At 35.5% G+C, this 25521-nt stretch overlaps 3 protein-coding genes across 6 annotated transcripts in view; 1 reads left to right on the forward strand and 2 right to left on the reverse strand.

The window, feature by feature from the left end:
• cadm2a (cell adhesion molecule 2a) overlaps nt 1-25521 on the forward strand; it is a 358651-nt gene that overhangs the window by 241751 nt on the left and 91379 nt on the right. The window lies entirely within an intron of this gene.
• Nucleotides 44-1686, reverse strand: LOC148969389 (uncharacterized). The gene is made up of 5 exons (XM_089126331.1): nt 1451-1686; nt 1056-1349; nt 742-869; nt 530-636; nt 44-423 (listed from the first exon to the last, which is right to left on the reverse strand). Exons 1-5 carry the CDS (start codon nt 1569-1571, stop codon nt 237-239), a joined length of 837 nt encoding a protein of 278 aa, XP_088982457.1. The 5' UTR covers nt 1572-1686; the 3' UTR covers nt 44-236.
• LOC120482624 (uncharacterized) lies at nt 4701-7607 on the reverse strand. Its single transcript, XM_039677133.2, has 5 exons — nt 7317-7607; nt 5888-6202; nt 5574-5701; nt 5362-5468; nt 4701-5243 (listed from the first exon to the last, which is right to left on the reverse strand). The coding sequence occupies exons 1-5, from the start codon at nt 7489-7491 to the stop codon at nt 5057-5059; spliced, it is 912 nt and encodes a 303-aa protein (XP_039533067.2). The 5' UTR covers nt 7492-7607; the 3' UTR covers nt 4701-5056.

Below are 25521 nucleotides of genomic sequence, written 5' to 3' on the forward strand. Positions count from 1 at the left end.
TTCGACATCAGGGGTCGCTAACCTCTTACAACAACAAAGGTGTATATTAATGACGTATATTCCGCATTAAGCGGAATTATGGATCTTGTCATCAAGCTGATGGATCTTTTATGGATGAGTGAATACATTGATGTTTTTAACATGACTGGCTGAGAAACACTGCTTTAGATAATAAATCATTACAGTGGTTTTGTACAGTTAAAATTGTTTAATAATAAAAAAGGTGTGTGATGTTCTTATGGCAGTGTGAGTTGTGAAATGCTCTTCTCACAGATCCATTGATAAGCTTTAGTACATGCAATATCAATCCACCCTACTAAATTACCCCACCCTGGCTGAGGCACAGGCACAGTCAGGACACAGTTCTCTCCTCCACCTCCATTAGGCTCTGCAGGCACTCCAGACCCTGCAGACCCCCAGAAGCTGAAAATACAGATCAGCATTAGATGTTCAGTGCTGCTTTCTGTGTGATATGATAATAACTATAAGAATCATTTATTAGACATTATTCAGTTTAGTGTTTTCTCACCTAGAGTTTAGTGTGCTTCCATCAACCCATTTCCATCTGCCATCCTCAACGCTGTCAGTCAGACCAATCCAGACTACAGCTTTACCAATCATGTTCTTAACAAAATCCTGAGCAGATGAAACAGTTGAACATTTATATCATAAACAGAACAAACTCAATTTCATCTGACCATCTCTCATTTATCTACTAAACATCATAAAAGCAACTCTTACTTGTTCTTCTCTGTTGTTTATGATGATCAGATCTGCTCCTCTCTCTCTACAGTCTCTTCTGCTCTCATCCCAGTTCTTCGTCTCATTCGGCATGTAGTAAAAACTGGATTTATAGTAAGTCCATCCATCTGTAAACAACCAGTTTAGCTGTTAGCTCTTTATTCCCATTTACACTCACCTGTCCGTAACTTATAACAGATAGTAAACTCATAGATTGTGTTCAGTGAAAGTTACTGAGAGAACAACCCCACTCCATAATGTTTTTAAAATGTCTGCTATATAGAAAATAACTTCATAGATTAAATAAATTTTACCAGAACTCTGAAGATGATTTCTTAGCTGGTTTCTCTCATTGGTCAGGTTTTCATTTTTGGATATTAGCTGGTTTCTCTCATTGGTCAGGTTTTCATTTTTGGATATTAGCTGGTTTCTCTCATTGTTCAGGTTTTCATTTTTGGATATTTGCTGGTTTCTCTCTTCTGTGTAGTTTGTGCTCTTTGTATGGATGTGAACACACAGCACTATGACTGCAGTCAGCAGAAGAACACACAGCAACACCAAACACACTGCAGCGGCTCTGGAGCTTCTGTTCCTCACAGAATCACTTCCTGAACACCACAGATATGATGTTATTTTCTTTATTTATCCATTTAACACAGCACACATCAACTGTAAGCATGAAAAACTGAGTGAATTATTCATTTAGTACCTGTGCATTCAGATGATTTGCCTTGCGCTGAGTCTGTGATCTCTTTTCCAAACTTATCTTTAATAACATCATCATCATTTTCGTAGATACAATCAGTGGTTTGTCCATCTTTTCTGTGCATTTTGTAGGTTGTATTTCTTTCAATATTTTTATTTACACTTTCAAACAGTTTCAGTGTCGTTTAGACGCCAACAAACTAACTCTAGTTTCTCTCCTGGAGTGGACTGTGTTGTTCCTCATCAGTGTTTATATGTCAAGTATTTATGCAGAGAGGAACTGTTGTTTTGTGGAAATATTTCAATTTATGCATAAAGGAACTTCATTAGAAGTTAAGAAGTGATGCTTTCTTTGTAGATAAATATAAATTCTCCGTCGATCTCATTTAAAGTCAAAAGGAGATCAGGCCTTTGCTGTTACGGGTCCGGGGCTTTGGAATAGTCTGCCTCTTGAATTAAGAGTTATCTCCTCTTTAAATGTATTTAAACCCAGTGTTAAAAATTATTTCATGTCTTTAGCCTTTGAGAGGTTGGGCTAGTATTTTATGTTTGTAAGTTGCCTGTTGTTTTTATGTGTTGCTTGTTTTATGTGGTTGATTGTACAGCACTTTGGTCTGCAGGTGCAGTTGTAAAGTGCTTTATAAATAAAATAACCATAACCACATACAATTGTATCTACATTTGAATTTCTTCGAAAAATTTTAATTTTAGATATAAGTAGATGCTATTTACACTGCGGACATTATTATTATTATTATTATGTATTTATTTATTTATTTTTTTGGCATTTAGAATGTGAATAGTGGAAGATACTATTTGCACCTCAGTAGTACGTTATCATAGTATTATAAAACAACATTTTCAGAAAATATAATATACCTAAAGGCCTATAAGTCTATTATACATGCTTTCATCACCAGCAGGGTGGATTATTGTAATGCACTCCTCACTGACCGTCCCAAAAAGACCATAAGACAGTTGCAGCTCATACAGAACGCTGCTGTCAGGATTCTGAGCAGAACCAGAAAATATGAACATATCACACCAGTCCTCAGGTCTTTACACTTGCTCCCACGTTACATTTAGAAATAATTTTAAAGTATTATTACTATTACAGCCTATAAATCATTCAATGGCCTAGGACCTCAATATATTGCAGATATGCTCACTGAATATAAACCCAATAGATCACTCAGATCATTAGGATCACACCAGTTATGAATACCAAGGGTTATCTATAAGCATGGAGAGTGTGCTTTTAGCTATTATGCCAGTCGCAGCTGGAACCAGCTTCTAGAGAGATCAGATGTGATCCTACAGTAGTCACATTCAAATCCAGATTCAAAACACTTCTATTTAGCTGTGCATTTACTGAATGAGCACTGAGCCACTGTTCGTCCGACTGTTTACACTATATTTTATCTCTGCATTCTCCGTTTGATTCTAAACTGCTGTATTCTTCCTTTTTGATTCTAAACTGAACTCAAATGGCACTGACTGATATGATGAACCGGTGTTTTACACTAAATCATGTGGTGGAGTTTGAGAGGGATTGACTCATGACAGTCAAGGGAACACTGTGTGACTAGTACAGATTGCTGGTCTGGATTAGTACAGATTACTAATCTGGTGGGTTCCGATAATTCACGGTACTACTGAAAATCCACAGAAGAATACTGACCGTCATGGGGAAATCAAATCAAAATAAGATAGGAGTCAAAATAAGATACACCGGTATGTATCATCTTTTTACTATTTTAATTCATTTTACTCTAATTCATTTTATAACTGTACCATTTATCTCCTTTAACCCTTGTATTATCTTCATTTGTGTCTACACTCATTTGTCTACACACATGCTTTTGGCTTGCTTTTGGCTTGCTCAGTCGGGGTTATTTAATATTTAACAATATTATTGATCTGTGTTGTACTACTTTCATGTCATCACTGTGAAGCTGCTTTGATACAATCTGTATTGTGAAAAGCGCAATATAAATAAATGTGACTTGACTTGACTTGACTCATTATCTCTGGGGTCTCCAGGGACCCCAGACATAACATTAAATTTTGTAATAGTATAATGTATACTTTTTTCTTTTTTTACAAAATGTAATTTTACTCTGTTTATTAATGTTTTTACTCAACAAAATGTAAAATGATTGTTTGAGTATTTTTAATATCTTTTAAATTTCTATAAATTCATAAATAAATATTTATTTAAAAAGGCTTTTTACAAAAAAACGGCATTGTTTGTAAAATTCACTTTATAAATGATCAATTTATCTAGTCCAACCAGACAATGGTGAGAGGTGTTTGTGTAAAAAGCCTTCATCAACCACTGTTTTAAATATGTAAAATTTGTTCCAAGTCATTCTTAGAAAAAACAAGACAATTCTGTTTTCTTTATTTTTGATTACTAAGTAAAATATCCACATTTTAATTTGTTTTCTGTAATAGTTTTGTGTAATCATGTTTTTTTATATAATACTGAATGAGTAAATGTGTATTCAAAGCAAAGAGATGTTTTATATTAAATGTAGTTTATTGCACAACAACAATAATGTTTTCAAAACATCAACAAGCAAATGTTCTTAATAAAACACTTTGAGGGACAGTTCTCTCTACAGTATATGAGATAATTTTACAATATTTTTTCATTCTAAAAAAAAGGTTGAAAGTGTTTCATCTCTTTAATGTTTCTCAGGTTTGTAAAGTACTGTATTTATTGCATATCAGTGGTTGTTGTAGTGGTGTTTAGTCCAAAGTTCACTTCACCTGACAAAATGCCTTCATTTCACATCCTGCAACATCATCAAATACAGACGACATCCGGGCGTATTTTAGAGTAAGTTTCGGTCCTGTATACTTTTGTAAGGAGTATGGAGCTATTCAGCCATATTACTATTCCCAAATGACAGACAGCCTCACTGACTTACAGCCAAAACATTATGCAGAAATCACACAATTTGCAGTGTATTAAGATATATATATATATATATATCATCTTGCTCATAGTGTCAGTATATGAATCTGTAAAGTTCATTCAAAAACAGAATAAACAGTAACAGATAAAGTTTAAATGAATTTAAAGTCAGTGTCATTTCTCTGAATAAGTTGTGGTCAGGTCAGCTCAAATTGTTCAGCTTTTTACTTGCATGATATTTTGCATATAAACTAAGTGCTATTTATACTGTATGCAGGTGAAACTCAAAAAAATGTGTAATATATATATATATATATATAATAGTTGTGTATAATTTTGATTATGATTACAGCTTATGAAATCCCCAAATTCAAAATCTTTGAAAATTACATGAAATCAATAAAAAAGAATTTTAAATCTAGAAATTTCAGCCCTCTGAGAAGTATAATCATGCATTGTAATATATACTAAATATATTAGTTTCATCTTTTAATTTGAATCACTGAAATACATGAATTTTTGCACGATATTCTACTGGCTTAATTGTTTATGACGTCAATGAATCCAGTCATTTATAAATCATTCCTCCAGGAACAAGGCTGAGAAACACTGCTTTATAGATGGTAATCAATTATTGTAGAAGTTTGGTACAGTTCGTCTTGCATCAAAAAAAGGTGTGTGATGTTCTTATGGCAGTGTGAGTTGTGAAATGCTCTTCTCACAGATCCATTGATAAGCTCTAGTACATGCAATATCAAGCCACCCTACTAAATTACCCCACCCTGGCTGAGGCACAGGCACAGTCAGGACACAGTTCTCTCCTCCACCTCCATTAGGCTCTGCAGGCACTCCAGACCCTGCAGACCCCCAGAAGCTGAAAATACAGATCAGCATTAGATGTTCAGTGCTGCTTTCTGTGTGATATGATACTGACTGTAAGAATCATTTATTAGATATTAATCAGTTGTCAGTTCAGTTCAGTGTTTTCTCACTTAGAGGTCATGTTGGTGCCATCAACCCATTTCCATCTGCCCTCCTCAACACTGTCAGTCAGACCAATCCAGACTACAGCTTTACCAATCATGTTCTTAACAAAATCCTGAGCAGATGAAACAGTTAAACATTTATATCATAAACAGAACAAACTCAATTTCATCTGACCATCTCTCATTTATCTACTAAACATCATAAAAGCAACTCTTACTTGTTCTTCTCTGTTGTTAATGATGATCAGATCTGCTCCTCTCTCTGTACAATATTGTCTGCTCTCAGTCCAGATCTTCGTCTCATTGGGCATGTAGTAAAAACTGGATTTATAGTAAATCCATCCATCTGTAAACAACCAGTTTAGCTGTTAGCTCTTTATTCCCATTTATACTCACCTGTCTGTAACTTATAACAGATAGTAAACTTATAGATTGTGTTCAGTGAAAGTTACTGAGAGAATAACCCCACTCCATGATGTTTTTTTAAAATGTTTGCTTTATAGAAAATAACTTCATATTAAACAAACTTTACCAGAACTCTGAAGATGATTTCTTAGCTGGTTTCTCTCATTGGTCAGGTTTGCATTTCTGGATATTAGCTGGTTTCTCTCATTGGTCAGGTTTGCATTTCTGGATATTAGCTGGTTTCTCTCATTGGTCAGGTTTGCATTATTGGATATTAGCTCGTTTCTCTCATTGGTCAGGTTTTCATTCTTGGATATGAACTGTTGTCTCTCTTGAATGAACATGACACACAGCACTATGACTGCAGTCAGCAGAAGAACACACAGCAACACCAAACACACTGCAGCGGCTCTGGAGCTTCTGTTCCTCACAGAATCACTTCCTGAACATCACAGACATTATACATTGTGAATATTTTCTTCTACATTTACGTAAAGGTGGGGTAGGTAGAAATAATAAAAAAACACTCTGAAAAAGTAATTGAGTGTCTGTAGTCCTCTCAGTACTGCAATAAACACAGATCATTATTTCATTCACTCCCACCCCTCCCCGTCTGGGATCCTTACAAAGCCACGCCCCCAAAACATATGAACGCGCGCTGCCGACCGCGCTCAGCTGGAGGACGCATTTTTTCAGCGCCGCTTAGAGGAGCAGTGCATACTTACATCATTTCAGAATCAAATGCCTAACTTTATCATAATTAATATAAACAACTAACATGGCTTGTAGTACTCAATCAAGCTAGCATATCAATACTGGTAATGGTAAAGTTTATAATATATTGAGTTTTATTCGGTAACGAGCTAGTAACATAAAAATTAAAAACAGCAAAACTAAGAACAGGTTGCATTGATGCACGTTTTCCCGTTACCATCAGTTAGCATATACATGAAGGTTAATTTCGTGTAAGATTCATGACATATACGTTGTTTTACATGTAAGAGCTTCCATGAAAGCACTGTTGGCATCACTTTTCAGCCCCTGGTTGTCAGTTGTCACCACGGCTGGAAAGCCCTGCCGATATTGACTCTCGTCTGACTTCTTGCTTGATCCAAAGACTTTTTGGTCATAGCCTTTTCAAATACTGTCTTCCTTTTTTGCCTGGTTTTCCTTCGCTGACTGTATATTTGACTGCTCTTTCTCTGCCATAATTGTGATTCTTCCTAGCTTCTGTGCCTCTTCCATGTGGGCTGCTCTTACGCAGCAGTGCTGGTAGCCATGGTAGCGAGGGAGAGTGACAGCCGCCCAGCCAATCATTTATTTCGTCCCGGTTGGAAATGATGAGCTGTGTTTATTGCAGCACTGAGTGGACTACAGACACTCGATTTGCATACTTTCTGTTTTAGAGTATTTACATTTTAATTATGTATTGGTATACATAGACAGTTTAAACTAATTTGGGAAAAAGTTTTTTTAGAAAATTTCTACCTACCCTGCCTACCATTCACATCATAAATATGAGTAAAGTTTTAGTATTAGCAGTTAATCACAGTTACCTGTGTGTTGCGGTGTTTGGGTTTTCGCTGTTTGGGTGTCGAAGTCCTCTCTGTCTTTATGTTTCATGCCTCTTACAGCCTCAGCAGTAATGTAGATATCAACTGTCTTATCTATCCTGTCTTCTGATTCCATCATTGAACCTATATCCATTCCTTCATTCACAAGCCCAGACATTCTTAGTACAGTTTGGATGGCTACAACTTTTTAATATGAACCAACTGCCAGAACTACAGGTCAAACTGACTAATATCTCACCTAAAGTGATTTTTTGTACTCCTGATGTCTGTCTGTGTGTGTATGTGGTAATATTATGTAAAAAAGGAACTTGCAACACTTAGGAAGTTAACACAAATGTCACGATTTTCTGCAATGGGATTGGTTAACTTTTACAAAACATTTGTGTTTAACTAAAACATATTTATTGTGGCTGTCCAGCACCTTCTATTAACAAATGCCTTGTATGTGTGTGTGTGTGTGTGTGTGTGTGTGTGTGTTTGTATATATATATATGAAGAGTTCAGATGCAAAAGTCTACGTACCATTTTAAATTTTCTTCTACAATGATAATTTTGATCAAGCTTGTATATTTAAGTTCAGTAATTTCACTTTGAAGATTACCTATTAATTGTCATTTAAGTGAAATTACTGAACTTAAATATACAAGCTTGATAAAAATGATCATTCTAGAAGAAAATTTCAGATGGCACTTACAGGCTTTTGCATCTGAACTCTTCATATATATATATATAATATATGTATATATATGCACACACACACACGTGCGTGCGTGTGTGTGTGTGTGTGTATATATATATTATATATATACACACACACACACACACGCACGCACGTGTGTGTGTGTGCATATATATATATATATATATATATATATATATATATATATATATATATATATATATACATACATCCTCTCAAGCAAAATGCTTTACAAAATACTTTAAATTTCAATTGTCAAAAGTACCAATGACAGATGAACTCAAATGATAATTTTGGGGAAGCAAATACTTTTAATTTCTCTTTTATTCAATTGCTCAATGGCATGTGACTCATGGGTTCATTTAAATCAAACAGATATTGAACGCACACAGTGTCAGACATTCTTCTATATTAGAGAATGGCTGTAACTACCGGCTGTCAAGATTCTTCATCATGGTCGCTTTGTTCTGAGACGTCAGAAAAGCTAAACTCAGCAGGCAAGCCAGCTAAAACTATTATGTTGCTAAACTGTCTGACAACTTTTCCCTCCTCCCTGTCGTTTACTTTCTCTTCGTCTCTCAGAGCAATTTCTCCCACCTGAGGTTTTAATTGTCGGAGCAACTGAAGCGACGTGACAGAAGTCATTTTGTGGTCCATTATGTTTGTATGCAAAAGACAGGCCCAAAATTAGCATGTCACTGAAAAGCATTGTTCTACACTTCCCAGTCATTAAAGGTAATCTTCCTGAAAACTGTGCTCTTTGCTTTAGTCATCACCTTTATATGGGTTTATATCTCTTAAGGAGCTATATTGTGAAAAATCCTCTGTAAAAAATATTTTCAAGATTTGTTATCACAACATATTTTCTTTTTTCAAATCAACTTTATAATAATTTATGTAGTTGAGATAACTTATTATTTTGAGTTTCTGATGGTTAAATTAGTCTACTTCATTGTATTAGCTCACTTTTTTCCAGTTCAATCAACTTAAAATTTTAAGGCAACCCAGGTTACTTACTTTTTTAAGTTAAACAAACAATATTTTTTTTTTTACAGTGTAGTAATCACAACATTTTTTTCTTTTGTCAAATCAACTTAAATCATTTATTTAGTTCATATAACATATAATTTTGAGTTTCTGATGGTTAAATTAATCTCCTTCATTGTATTAACTCGCTTTTTCCAGTTCAATGAACTTAAAATTTTAAGGCAACCAGGTTACTTACTTTTTTAAGTTAAACCATCAATATTTTTTTTTACAGTGAAAACATCTGAATGTCTTTAAAACAAAATAAATAAGAACTAAGTGTTTTTGGTGTGTTTAAAGCTTTGTTTTAAACATACCAAAACACTCATTGCATTATGCTTTTTTGGGATGTATGTGGAAAAATACAATAGTAAATTTGAAATGAATTTCTTATTGCGCATTTAAAAAAAATTCCCAACCTATAACCTGACAGCTAGTATTAAAGCTTTTCCTGAATTATTTTTTTAAAAAATAAAATATTATTTTCATTATTTTATCTTTCAAAATGTGTGTACAAAAAATAGTAAATTTGCAATGGTAAAAAGATTTCTATTTTAAATATATGATGTTCTTTTAAACTTTTTTTAATGAAAATATCCAGACAAATAATACATCTAAATTTTAAGCAACTGTTTTAAACGTTGATAAATAAAAAGACATGTTTCTTTAGCAGCAAATGAAGAGTTCAGATGCAAAAGCGCCATGCAAAAGTGCCATTTGAAATTTTCTTCTAAAATTATCATTTTTATCAAGCTTGTATCAGTAATTTCACTTAAATGGCAATGAAGATTACCTATTAATTGTCATTTAAGTGAAATTACTGAACTTAAATACACAAGCTTGATAAAAATGGTCATTCTAGAACAAAATTTCAAATGGCACTTAGAGGCTTTTGCATCTGAACTCTTCAAATATTATATAGCAGCAAATATTATATTATAAATATAGTATTAGAATGATTTCTGAAAGATCATTTGACACTGAAGACTGGAGTAATGATGCTGAAAATTCGGTTTTGTCATCACAAGAATAAATGCCAAAATTCTGATAACGTATATTTTAAATGGTAATAATATTTCACAATATTACTGTTTTTTTTTTTTTCTGTATTGCAGATAAAGTTTGTAGGATGGAATGAAAAGCTTCAAATGATAATGAGGTTATTTCATGATAATATGAAGGTATCAAATGCAGTTTCCCCTTTTCACTAGTATTGATTTCACTTTAATGAACCACAAATTAGAGGAAGTTGATCGTGGCACTGAACAATGTTCACAACAGACCAATTGTTTACAAATAATAAGGACTCTATTTCTCATACCGTGTTTTAGGGGAAAAAATATCTTAAGAGATGTGTGCACTGTTGTCACATCTTACTATTCGTTACCAAAACTTATTCAACAGAATATGTTGAATCTAAGAGGTAAGGTGTTATATATTCCGAATTATACATTCAGTGCAGTTTTTCACTGTCAGTCAATCTCAAACACTGTCTATACAGAGAGGAAATTTAAAATGGCCCCTTGCTTATTTTCCAACAATTTGATTGGCTGCTACCCTGGAGCGTGTATCAGGTCTTTGTCTGGGTTGACAAGAAGTCAGGCATGAAGGATATGACATTGTAATGAGTCACCGTTATCGCGGCCATTAGAAGGCCTGCACGCAGAAGTTTGAGTGACTGGTGTAGGAAGGCAGACGCTAACAGTCCGCGTGGATCCATCAAGCTCCTGCCATTTTTCGCCCGCATTAGAGGGGCAGCTTTCTAATGGTAATTGAGTTTGTTTCGTTTGCCGAAAGCAGGAAAAATGCCACCGGCTCCACTGATTAGGGTTCTTGATTAGGCCTCAGCTTTATTTCCCATTCTTTTTACACAACTGGAGAGACCGTTTCACATAAGTGATGAGACAGACTCTCTTCAGCAGGACCCCAAGAGGGAGTTTCGCGGTCCCAGCGGGTCCCCGTGCACGCGTAATGCGGGAGCTTTATGCTGATGTGAAATGCCAAGGGTGCAGGCAGCCATCCATCATTGTTACGGCTGTGGCTTCTGTTTGGACTCAATGCAGGAGACACATTTTATTCCCTATATTAATTATTTTGAACTCTCATTGTAGCTTTAGTTTACTTTCAGCTTTAGTTGCTCAGAACAGATTTTTCAACTCATGTACATTTGATAACATGGTGCGTTTTACCGGTAAATATTAACCAATCACATAGCCTCTATAATGGCTGATTATCCAGCCCAGGTTCTACCAAAATTGTAGCAAAACTCCAAATACATATACATACAATAGGCCGCATACAATTCACAGCAGTTTCCAACTAAAATGTACACTAGAGACTGTAAAACAGCCAAAAGAATGTATTCTTTTTCACACAAATTTTGATTAAAGGGGCTGATTATTGATTAATGAATTTTCACGCCATTCTTTGCACAATAATATTATTACCTCAAAACACTTTTAGCGTAGTGGATGATTTGTAAAATAATAGTGTCATGCACTTCTCCAAGACACAAGGTTGTGGATCCAAATTTATTTTATTACAGGGCAATCCAAATGTGTAATCCAATAAACCAACCAGGTCTCATCCCAAGACGTCATATAACTGACGTTTTGGGACGTCTTTTGACCATACGTCAATATTCGCCTTTTTAGGGCCCCCTTAAACGTCGGTAGATGAGGTTATGGGATCCTAACTCTACCCCAGACCTAAACCTAACCCTAAACCTAACCCGTCACCTAACTGACGTTAAAGGTAAAGCGTCAGTTGTATGACGGCCCGGGATCGCCATCTACCGACGTTTAAGGGGGCCCTAAAAAGGCGGATATTGACGTATGGCCAAAAGACGTCCCAAGACGTCAGTTATATGACTTTTTGGGATGAGACTGTGTTAAATAAACAGGCAAAAGGCCAAGCAGTCCAAAATATACTAGGGCGAAATACTACACTGAAACATGGTTAAAGACAATCATGGATTATGAGACCAGGCAGTGATTTATAGTCCTTGATTTTGTGGCAATAGTCTACCCCAAGTGCACTCCTGAAAGCCACACTGGTAATTGTGATAAATACAAATCAACTGATTGGTTCCTTCTGTAACAGAAGCAAATGAAGTCGCTGCTGATATAATTCATGTACATTATATTGTACAGAAGCAGCATGTCTGTCTTGCTCACAGTAGCTTGCTGTGTATGTATTTAGCAGTAGAAAGTCCCATACTTGCTCTGCCGCAGCAGCAGTAATAAGCTATAGCAGCAGCAGCAGCAATAACCTATAGAATCATATGCAGTTGCAATTCTGGGTTATAATTTTCCCGATCAAAAATATGCCTCAATAAACCAATGATTAGACTAGAACACAGCCATGGACGAAGCCATTGTGGGAAACATAATGCCGGAGCATGTGTCACATCTCATAGCAATAACATCCAGTCTGTGAATGGAAAACTGTTTCTTGAGGGTAGTGTTGCTTTCGTCAACGAAAATTATGACTAAATATCATCGTCAACGAACCTTTATCACGTGACGAAAACGAGACGAGACGCAACGTAAATGCTGGTCGTGTGACGATGACTATAACTAAATGTATAATGCAATATCGTTGACGAATAAAAACGAGACTAAATGTGGTTTACAAAAATAAAAACTATGCTAAAATGTATCTTCATTTTCGTTGACCAAAACGAGACGAGACGAAATGTTATTTAACGTTGTTTCGTCTCGTTTAGCCTACTTGCATTATTAGCATGCAGCATTTCTGTTTCCTGTGTCACTTCAGGGGCTGCATCAGATCGCACCATGCAAACGCATGCGACTTCAGATCCTCAAGCCCCACTCGCGACATTATTTAGTAGAAGCAGTTGCGTGATGTTTCACACACACTCCGTGTGTAGCGTGTATGCGGTGCGTGTTGCAGTGTGTATGCAGGAGCAGCGTGCGCAACTGATCTACGGCTGTACCACAATCACAACTTTTATTCTCTATTTTTTATTTCAAATCAGTATTTTAGGCTACATCCATTGTGTCGCGTTGTTGAGGTAGCCTACTGTCTGTGTAGATCTCTGCTCTGCTGTTATGCACGCACCGCTCCTAGAGCGCGCGGTATGAGCGCTTATCTATAACTGTTATAACTGTAACATGGGTGCGGGAAACATACGCACTGCAAATGGAGTACTATGTTTGAAACAGGCGTTAGCATAAACGACAACAAACAAAGTTAAGTCTGACACAGAGAAAGAGATTCGTCTTTGGGAGAAAAAGAAAAAATGACATTTGGAAAAACTTTCATTTCATCATGTGTGTAGGTTATAACATGTTTGGTTGGTAAAATAAATATGTTGTAAATTCAATTCATAGCGTCTTCCTGGATGTATTCTTGAGTCTATAAGGTAACAATAATATAAGAAGATAATTATAAGAAGATAAGATTGTTTGAAATGGGTTTGGCAAAAAGAAAAAAATAGTTTCGTCTATAGGCTAGCCTACTACTAATAGGCTTCTTATATATTGACTGGGTTAAATAGAATTGCCTACTAAAAAGAGGCTAAAATACAATTTTCATTGACTAAAACTAGACTATGTCTTTCGTCGACTAAAACTAGACTAAAATGTCATCGGTTTTCGTCGACTAAAACTAGACTAAAATGTCATCAGTTTTCATTGACTAAAACTAGACTAGACTAAAAAGAGTATGAACATGACTAAAACTAACAAAAACTAAAATGTCAGCTTGACACAAAGACTAGACTAGAACTAAAATTAAAACAGGCCGCCAAAAACAACACTACTTGAGGGTATATGAGTTGAAGAGGGCAGAACTCATCTGTAAAAGAAAACTAAACGGTAAACTGATAAACAAAGTGTCCTTTAACGTCAGCAAAAAGGTCACTGTGTGTTCGTGCTGAAGAATATTGAAGGGCTGATTTGCAGCAGTGAACTTTTCGCTACAAATTTAAATCATTAATACTTGTCCGTAAATGTCAGATCGGTAATAGCACTCAAAACAATAACATCAAGTTGTTCTTAATGAGTTAAAAGCAATACAGTTAATGAGCTCCTTTATTATGACTTGTGTTGTTATGGGATGCTTGGCTTCTTCTTAAGTCACAAAGGTGCAATATGTTTCTCCAGTGATAATGTAACATTACTTTAAGCTATTAGGTTTTTCATTCCAATAATACTAGTGTTAGACATAAAGTGAAGCCTCACTGGACTGCCTGACTCAGTACTGCTGTTCCAGCCAAACTTCATTAGAGGCACATAGTTGAAAGCAATATCAGATGTCAGTGAAACAGCAGTGCCTCATAGACTACAGTAACTGAAACTGCAGGCTAAAAACAGTGAATCAAGTGTTAGACTGAGTCTCATCTGCTTTAAAGTATTAAAAGTCCCCCAGTGCTGCCTGCAGACACACACCCTTACACTAAAACACAGCACGACAGCATTTCCAGCCCACCTGCTGTAGCATCTCTAGATAAAAGTTTTTACCAGGCCTGATGCTATTTTAGGCCGTTTAGACAAATAAAAAATTCATCAAACCTGTGAAATGGCACAAATGGAAGTGTGGGAATTATGTAGTGATCAAACCATGTTCAAAACATGTGTTGTGATCAGCCCGATCATTCAGGAAGTGTTTGGCAAGTTCAAGTAACCACACACAGACTCAAAACACTGCTCTGCTGTGATTAATGTTGTATCGTAAAATAGATGTCCTGAATAATGCACAATCCGAGGGCTCCGTTTTCGCAGGAACACTGCATGTGGTACAGTATGACTGGAAAGATGTTTCTGCTGACCTCGATTTCATCCTCATGCACAAATCCCAGGTGTCTCTCTATGCTGTCAGACACACACTAAATTGCTTTATCAAGTGGCCCCTTATGTATTTATGAATTCTGTGTGTGGATCGCGTGCCGTGAACGAGGGCCTGCACTTCTGTGTGGTAAATGAATAATAGACGCAGTGGAAGGGGAAATATGGACGGGTTATACAAGCAGGCCTTGAGGTGGATGAGGGCGGATAAACTTCCCCTTTATCCTTCCTCTGACAAACTGCCCTGGGGAGTCACCACCACACCAAAACATGCAAATTTGTTCAAACACCACAATTTCTTATGGAAAAGCATATAAGGCAGAGATATATTTTTTCCTTGTCATCTAAATTCCTTCTGCGATGGACCTCTTTCTCTTTCCGTCTCTGTCTTTCCCTTTGAGGGCTTCACGCTATCCTCATTACAGACCGACACACAGTCGCACGACTGCTCTATCGGCATCGGTTTCACCGGTCATTGATAAAGAGCCTTCCCTCAGGAGTCGTCAAACTTCAAAACTGCGCTCAGAAGTCTTTGTTAGCGAGTTTCCACAAAGTGACACAGTGAAAAGAACTAAAAAGTAGCCTGAAAATGAGAGGCCAGGTCTTGTTATGAAATATTGACAGTCTGACATTTGCTCTGTATGGTATGTGTTTTCATTCTGTCTTTCCTACTTCTTTAGATCCAAAGAGATGAATACACAACACTTCCTCTTTTCTATTACTGGCATTCAATATGAACCAACTTATATTTGTTTCAATATTTATAGAAACTTTTTAAAAGGGATAGCTCACGAAAATTCTGCTATCATTTATGATATCCTCATGTGTTTTTAATAACCTGTTAAAAATATCAAACCTGTTCAAGACATTGTTGAATATATGAAGAGTTCAGATGCAAAAGCCTCTAAATGCCATTTGAAATGTTCTTCTAAAATGACAATTTTTATCAAACTTGTATATTTAAGTTCAGTAATTTCACTTAAATGCCAATTAATGGGTAATCTTCATTGCCATTTAAGTGAAATTACTGAACTTAAATATACAAGCTTGATAAAAATGATCATTTTAGAAGAAAATTTCAAATGGCACAAATTTCATATGTTAATACATAATAAAATATAATAAATAATTTTGTATATTTTGCTAAATATATATATATATATATATACACCTTTTTGAACAGGTTTGTTCTGATTCTTCTTATATTACAGTATTACACTGATTGTGTCTGTGGATCTCTCCAGAAAAATTATATTTTATAGTCAGCGGGCCTCTGCATATGCTGCGTTTTCTCTTATGTCTGTGGAAACAATTCCCCGTTCCATCCATCAATCACAAGATACGAGCTTGCTCTAAACTATTCATTTGAAGAAACATAGCGAAGTGTGAGGAAAAGAAATATGTGGTTGAGTAATGGGCATGCCCCAGCTGTCTGTCATTCTTAGCAGTACCTGTTTGACTCCACTCGTTTGAAAGATTCATGATTTCTATATCCTTCAGCTTACTGGAAATTGGAAAATGTAACACCAGCACATAAGAGATTTTTTTTTAATGTCCAAAGTGTCAGTGTTTTATAGAGCTGCCGGCTGCTCCAGTCGCTGTAGGGGGTCCCGGGTTTCACTGAACCGCTGTGTGAAACAAGGCCTGGGGAGACGGGTGGAATATTTAAAAATCAAAGTTCTATCCTTTTCACTCTGTCTTTTAAGAGAAATGTGGCAGAATGTTTGAATGATTGAGGCTTTTGTTCATTGTGACCTTGGGCTGAATTGTTGCATATTGACTAGAATGGTTGGTAAAATGGTGCGAGTGTGTATTGAATTGGTCGTTTGTTGAGTAAGAAATATTACTTGTCGTTATTCTTTAGTAGAAAAGTTCAGAAATGTCTTTTATATTTTAACTTCATCCATTTACGTTCTCACTAATTTATTGCCATTATTGCTAATTCATTTGACATTTTTCTGCTTGAATTAAATTTTTAATTCTTTAAAAAATTTTAAAACAATTCTGTTTTGGATTGAAAAGTGTTTGGATTGAAAATGTGTTATTATTAGTAATACTATTTAAAAAATACCTTTCAGTAAGAATACATAACTTTAAGTGTTACTAAATATATATATATATATTTAGTAATATATATATATAGTTTAGTATATATATATATATATATATATATATATATATATATATATAAATTATTATATATCAAAATATAATTATATATAAAAAAAATTATATATAATTGTGTTCTTTTGTATATGTACTGCATATGGTTTCCACAATTTTAAGCAGCACAACTGTTTTTTAACATTGATAATAATAGGAAATGGCAACCCGATCTCACGACCAAATCGTACGAATTCGACAAATGATTCGACGAAAAGTGGCTAATTCGTAACAATTCATATGACCTCACTCGTACGAATTATTAAGATTTTGCTAAATCGTACATATTTTACGAATTGGCCAATTCGTATGAATTCATACAAATTACCTACCCCTTACCCCGCATCCCATCACGTGGGTTTAGACAAATCGTACAAATTCGTATGAGTGAGGTCGTACGAATTAGTACGAATTAGCCACTTTTTAATCATTTGTCGAATTCATACAAATTGGTCGTGAGATAGCGTAGGAAATGGAGTAATTATGCTGAAAATTCAGCTTTGCCATTAAACGAAATAATATATTTTAAAATATATTAAAATAGAAGTTATTTTAATTTCTAATAATACTTCACACTGTTTTTACTTCACTGTATTTTTTATGCTATCTTGGTGTGCATTTTCACTTTTCAAAAACATAAAATCTTACTCACCACAAACTTTTTCAATGGTAGTGTGCAAAAAAATATTCTTGTATATATTTAAAAAAATACATCATATAAAAATGTCCTATTTTGTTGTGGGGGCAGTGGAAAAAAAAAACTGAAATTATTGTTTAAACCATGCACATGGTTGGTTAAAGTTCATTCTACATTTACACACATCAAAGAAATCACACATTTGAAAGTGTGACTGGTTTCAATGACCAACAAAAAGAGGAAGGTCCCTATGTGATCGTTTGTTTATGTGACAAACCAGATCTGTTTCACTTCGTGTTTCTTACAGTAATGCATTTTAAAGAACATTTGCTTCCTTTTTTGTATCACTAAATTGTTAAAAATAGAAATAGACAGGAAATAATACTTTTAGTTCTCAAATAATCTCAATGGTATATACAGAGGGGGACTCAAGTCAACCATTGAGATGAATATAACAGATTCTTTACCTTCTTGATTTAGACTGATCAGAGAAAAAAGTCAGAAAGGTTTTAATACTCATACTTTACAGACATGACCTTTCCTAGCATACCACTTAAATCCCAAAAACTCGAGGTGCTCTCACTTAAAAAGTCAACCATTGAGCCACAGTCGCTCTTAGTTGGCCTTTTGACGGTTATTGAAGTTTGATAAATCTATCCGCCTCAAATCAAATCTCTGATTTTGAATGGAATTTATTTGTAGGGTCAGAGTAAACTTTTCTCGTTCATCCAGGAATCTATTTGCATACTAGCGCCCACAGTCACATATTGTGTGCGGAGGTGATTGTGTTTACTGCTCAGCTGGGCCTTTTTGTTTATTTAAATGATGAGCAGGTTGGTGCCGAAGAATTCCAGCGTAATCATTTTAAGGAGGGTAAATCAAATATTCACGATTAAATGAAAAACAAACACAACAGTGCCTCTTTGTAATGTGAGACAACAAGGTAGAATCGACGGGATGTAATAAAGAGGACTCGGAAAAAGCTCGTTTAAGTGGGCGTGATTAGATTTATTAGCCCATTTGCATGAAGATGGTCACCATTTGCCTATCAAGTAATGACTCATGCGTTAGTAGCGAGGAACATGGAAATACCCAGATGAAATAATTTCCAGTCCAATTGATGTGATTGCGCTTAATCTCATTTTAAACTTCAGATAGTCAGTGTTTACCCATCTGTGATAGCATGCTAACATAACAGTGAAAATTATGATCCAAACTTGATTTGAGGTCAAAGGAGTGTAGATTTAAGGCACATACTTCCTTTACATGTAACTGAGTGAAAAGATGCTGACAGGATGAGTTTTGTTGTGCTATACAGATGTAAAAATACCAAACCGTGCATCAAGGTTTCACAGGATTCTGTATAGGGAGTTTTTTCATTATTATTTTTTTTTTTGTCCATGAGCAAAGTGTATATGAAACCCCTAGGTTATAGTGATTAATATTGCTCTCTTATCACAGCAACTGACTCAGAATGTGTGCATTCTTTGAATCCATCACTTGTAGGGGTTTATAAATTCCAAGAGGTCACATGTACTGAATTGAAATGTATGAACTTGATAAAGGTTTGATGAAAAGATGAGAATATTTGAGGAATTCTGTTGCCGTACCTACCAGTAAATCAGGCGTCCCAGGTGGGCGGAAAGCAGGGATGGTGCCAGAATATGGGATAGCTGTGGGGGGTGTTTGTTACAGAATCAACCTGCTCACATCCAATTAGTTTTATTTGTGTCCAATTATGTTAATTGCTACTCCATGTGGCAAAATATGTTCGTTTTTGAATGAAATTATGCATAACACATCCGTTGTTTAACCAATGGCACCTACTGCAATAAAACGGAATCAAAGTGCCAGAAGCATTTTCCAGGAAATAATGTATAATTCAGCTGGCCTATTGTATTAATAATTTCATTCGATACCGCCTACCAGGTTTTCCTTTACAAACAGTCACTCTGAAAAGGATATTAACAGCCATTAAAGGGATAGTTCAGCCAAAATGAAAGTTATGTCTTCATTTATTCATCTTGATGTCATTTCTTTCTTCTGCGGAACATATTTTGAAGGATGACTTCTATTGGACTGAAAAAAAGAGACATTTCTTATATATTGTGTACGTTTTTGGGTGAACTATTGCTAACATCAAGAAAACTGTACAACAGAATTTTAATTCCACTGTTTTTTGAAGTTGTTTTCGGGATTGTTAAACCATTTTCAAGAAAGGAATAAAAAACTAATTAGAAATGTTGAGAAGTTTGTGTAGAAGGGTTTTTTTTTATGGTGCTGTATTATTAGAAAATTAATGTTTTTACTTCTGCCCTTTAAACAGTTGACTGCTGCCTGTAAATTGCAATGATTTTTGGCTGAAACCTGGAAATAGATTTAAAAAGGTTTTGCGGTATTTCACTAGCAGATCAGTTTCTGGCTAATGTTAGTCCTAATGGGAATCATTAAATATATTTCTTAAATAAATGTTTGTTAGCATGACGCAACTCACTGGTTCCGGTCATTTTATCTGGGAATAAAATTGACTTTTTGCTTCTCATGGATGGTGGAAGATTCAAATGAGATCATATTTAGGTAAGCGTGTCATTTATGTGCGTTTAAACACAAGGTTAAATGAAAGCCCTGCAATTCTTGAGAAGCCCTCGTGTGACATTTATAATAGCTCAAGTGTGTGACAGGGATTAACCTGGATTCAAATCACACTCTGTATGTGTCAGGCTCTGCTCTCTTTTGATTATGAGCATGAAATATGGAAAGAGGAAGTATGTGTGAGAGAGAGAGAAGGATAAAAGAATGAGAATGGTACTGAAGATGTAACTACAAACAGAATATAACCAAAGAAAATCAGATTTGTGTGTGAGAGAGAGTGAATGAAAGAGAATCCGTCAGATCAAATGCTTCTTTATCACTGTGGCATATCAATATTTAGAATATAAAGCATATGCATTGTCATTTTTCTGTCTTACTGTACTGTATAATGATAGCCCAACTAACAGGGAACATTCTCAGGACTTTGGTTATCATTCTGGTTCTCTCTGTTCGCTCAATGTTTTGAAAAAATGTTCATCTAGTAACATTAATAGACATTGTTTATACATCATTTATTGAACTTGGCATGTTCAGAATGTTCAGAGATCATTCAAAAGTAACATTCTGTACCACTGGTCTGCAGTAATTTAGTAGACCTTTTTCCTTACTGTTATAATTTGAATTCCGTCAGAAAAATTGGGGATCGCTAGGAGAAAGTGGGTTATCATGAGAAGTACAGACAGACACAAGATTAAATTAGAATCAGAAATATAACTGGTTTTACTAAGAAAAAAGATAGAAAGTTAATAAAATAAAAGTAAATTACAAGATCACATACAATAGACAATAAAACGGATTATGGAAATTTCCACCACGAGTGCACTCTTGTCAGCGTTTTCAAATATGTACCCACATAATAAGTTCAACACAGAAAGAAAATAAACAAATAGAATTCAACATAAGAGAGTATATTCTCTCTCTAAAGACCTTCAAGTACAGTATCTTTCATAAAAGATCCAATGTCTCTCAAATCTGGGTCGTGGTTGCCCATACACCCTCAAAAAAGAAAAGTTCTTGAGGTCAAATTTGTCGTTCTTCAACGAGTAACACTGGAAACTCAAGGAAAGGATATCGGCAGCCTCTTCACGAAGTGATGTCTTCTGCCTTTCTCTAAACTTGGTTGGCTCGCCATCAAACACGACTCTACAGGATGTAGATGGTCAAGGTCGTGCATTCATCATGTCTCCACGAAATCAAGAAGAAAGAAAAGAAAAACGAAAAACAAAGGAGAGAAAAGAAGAAAAAAACTGGCCCCTGAATCAATAGCTTTTTTTCTTATAGAGACACATGGCCAACAATGGCAACAGTTAACTTTTAGAAATTACAAAATAAAGGGCTTTTGGGATTTTTTTTTTTTTTTACATCCTAAAAAAGTTAATGTCAACAAAATTTGTCCTGATTTATCCATAATTTTACATGTATTTTTTTTTAATTTGCTAAATGTTAAGTTAAAAATGTTCATATTTGTTTTAGAGATTATGCAGATATACAGAGAGAGAGAGAGAGAGAGAGAGAGAGAGAGAGAGAGAGAGAGAGAGAGAGAGAGAGAGAGAGAGAGAGAGAGAGAGAGAGAGAGATTTTTTACATTAAAAAAGTATATTTATTTTTGTTTTATTCAAGGTGATTAGAGGAAGAGGGATATTAGGCCTATTTGGGGTTAAAGCTTCCTAGTTGAAGCCAATGCTCCCAGGTTTTTTTTACATTTTAAAATAATAAATATAAATATTTGTGTATTTCCTGTACAAAAGTTGTGTGCATCCTAATCTGTAGCCTACCAGTAATCTTGTAACTGTGATATCAGCTCATATTCTCACTCTGGGAAGAACAGTGGTGCTGTAACGCGAGAGAGAGAGTGTGTGTGTGTCTAAGGGATGCTGATTTTATTTAGCCTCATTTAGGTTTACCAGAAACCTCTGCAGGAGTGGAGAAGTAATGAGCCCTAAATGCAGGCTCTTCCTGATTTTATTTCATGTTGTTTCATTTGATTTTATGCTATTTATTTCTCCCTCTCACTGGGGCGCTATAGCGCGGCGAGTGCTTGCGGCTACGCTAAATTGCCAAATTACCATTCTGAAACCGCACAAACAGGATATTAGCAATCAGAAGCTATTGCCACACTGGCACCGCTCAAGCGATTGAAAGGTGCAGAGCGCTGACTTCTGCTTGTGATTTGCACCGCATGTGGCATGACGCTGGTAAAGGACCTCACTTTAAATATTTAAAGGGCCCAAAGGAGAGAAAGATGCTGGATCGAAATAGATTTATAGTCGTAAATCATAGAATTAAAGAGAGAGAGAGATTACATCACCCAGTAGCCTGTAGATATTAATAAATACTATAACAGTATATACATAATGCTTAACTAACACTGTAGGGCATTATGGTAGCTTAGCTAACATCAAACTCTAAAGTCTACAACTACAGAAAAAACGTGATGGGAACTGATTCATGGGCGCACCTGGTGCTCACAAACAAAACTATGGATGCTCCAGAAGGGGAGCAAAATATCAAAAATTGATAAAAAAGTGGAAGAACAGAAGATGTAGTCCTGTCTTACAATAAAGGCTTTTATCTGTCTAACCATGTGACTGCCTAGACGTGGATTTTCTTGTTCTACAACATGATCCACCAACCATTTGATGTTATACTGCTATTTGATCTGGCCTAAATTTTGTAGCTTAGAAAATTTCAAAACATATGATGACTTAAAATGCTTTAGGTATATGGAGCTCATTTGGTTTTGGAACACACATTTTTGCACAGGTTAATCAACCTTTTTTCACGTCCATTTTCTCAGTCTGCTCCGCCTGAAATCTCAGTTCTCACATCAGCAAAAAAATGGCTTCAAAATAGTAGTACAGATGTCTTAAAAATGATCAGTAGGCCAAGAAAGATACTTCCTCTGCAGGAATGTTCTGGATGCCGTCTAAGGAATGAGTTCCGTTCTGTAGTCCACCAATAGTGTGTGATTTCTTTAAAACATGGCTTAAATCAAGTCCATTTGTTTCTCCTCCTGTTGTTCAATCATTGTAATGGTATTACAGACAGCAGAATTTACTGCTTGGATTCAGAGAGTGGTCTTTCCTACTAAAACAAAAGTTTAGGGCTCGCAGCTGAGTGGATAAATCACCCGCACACAAGCTAGCCCAACCGGGGCATCCTTTATTGTTTTGTTTGTGTGTGGATACTGTTGTGTGTATCGTGTATCATGCACGGGATATTTGTTAAACCACAAGTTGTCAAGCATTGTTTTGAAGATCTCGGCCCTCTTGATCTGAGCTTTTCCCAGCATCAATAATGCAGGTGTGTTAAATTATTAACTGATGGTCAGAATTCGCAAAATGGCATACTGGGATTTTTGTCAATTTTTTGGCTAAAGGAGACTGCTGGCCCCTTTTCCTCTCTTTCCACTCCTTCCTATTTTCCCTCTAACAAAACCCAACCAGACTTGGGTAATGCATCCTGCTTAGTCGCTGTCAGTCAAAACTTTTCCACAATTTCTGGCCTAAAAAGACTAAAATTCAACCAATGATGGAAGGAAGACATTTTGCAGATCTCTACACTGAGGCCATTTCTTCATTTTCTACTCACTTATTGTAGTTGTAAGGACAATTTGGCTTTCATATTTCCAACTTGAGACCACAAACTAACCAAATCTTCATGTGTATAACTCAATCTCATGAGAAAATTGAACTATTTTACAACATGGTAGATGTCTTTAAGAAAAAGATTAGCATGAAGGTTTACCCCTAAACATAATTGTCAATGGGGCGTAAGGCAGATTGTATGAAATAATATGATCACTCAAATTCATATGAATTAGCCACCAATTAAAGTGTAAAATGATTATGAATTGCCATGAGAGTGTTTGTTTAAATAGCTAGTTGGTTCAGGTCACATTGCATTGGATGTGAGTTGACACCAGGTCAGACTTTAAGATTTGATTCCTGTGACCAGAGTTTGACTATTTGTCTTTTTTTTCTCCAAGTTTTAGTAAGCAAGTAGAACCAATTGATGTATTTATGCCTTCAGAACACTAACAAATGATTCACAGTTCACTGTGAGGTGAATTTCACCGTAGCACTTCTGAATTCTGCTCAGAGGGCGAAGAAAGATTTGTGAAGTTTTCTTTCCTTTTGATTTCTTTCCTCTTAGACTTTTAACACACACTTCTCATCATCTGCCTGTCTTTGAACTATATGCCAATCGAAATTCAAAGAGTGCTCACTTCCCTCCTGATTGCAACAATTATCAGAAAGACCCCTAGCCCCACCAGACTGTCTGTTAAACTCATAGAAACACGTATTGAATGTATAGAATTGCACCACGCTGCCATGTGTTTTGTCATTGTGCTCGTGTTTTCAGTGGAAAGTGTTATTTAAACATTTTAGGAGCCATTTTCCAGCTTCAGTCTATAGTGTTGTGTCGTGTTATAGTGTTGTATACAATAATTGTACATTATAAGCGCTCTAGCCTTAATGGTATATAAATGGATAGCTTTGTTTGAGTGGATGCTTTTGGTGTCAGAAGATGGGCTGAATTAGGCTGGTTTGTTTGTTCAGTCATTCAGCGCGGGCACGGACAGCTTGTTGTGTCTGGCTAATTGGGAGTCTGTTGCAGAGAGCTCTTTGGTCTGATCAATAGCCATTCACCAAGCAATAACAAAACAGAGGATTGGGGCTCTACTCGTCCTAGACAGACCCACACACACCGATTCGGCAAAACAATCCAACACCTTTCTTTTTCTCATAGCGCTGTCAATCTTAGTTTTACAAAAGCAGGTTTTCCACCAATACTGCACACTTTGTGTTCCATGGAAAACAAGTGTGTGTGTGGATAAATGATTGTTTGCATCTGCATTTAAAATCTAATGTTTATCCTGTCCTACCTCAGAGGTCTTGACATTCTTGACTGTATCTAACCATTAGAATCCTACAGCAGTCAAAATCGTAATTTTGACATAATCTGTTTTATTTAATCGAAAATTTTAATTAATAACTAATTGCAATTACAAAAATACTAATATTTAGCGCACAAAATAACATTATATTTAGCTTTGTATGCAATGCTCTTTATTTTGTATTGCATGATTCCCTCCTTTGAAATAAATATGTAATATAATTTTGTTCATAAAATGTTAATTTAAATTGTTACATAAGTATATCATCATTTTCTACCCATCAAGAGTAAGAGACGAAGTGAACGAAAATATTTTTCGATTTTCTCAATTTTTAGACATTAGAGTTGACATTCAGTTAT

The sequence above is a fragment of the Pimephales promelas genome, chromosome 23 (assembly GCF_988280905.1).
Source record: "Pimephales promelas chromosome 23, fPimPro1.hap1.1, whole genome shotgun sequence".
Classification (NCBI taxonomy): Eukaryota; Metazoa; Chordata; class Actinopteri; order Cypriniformes; family Leuciscidae; genus Pimephales; species Pimephales promelas.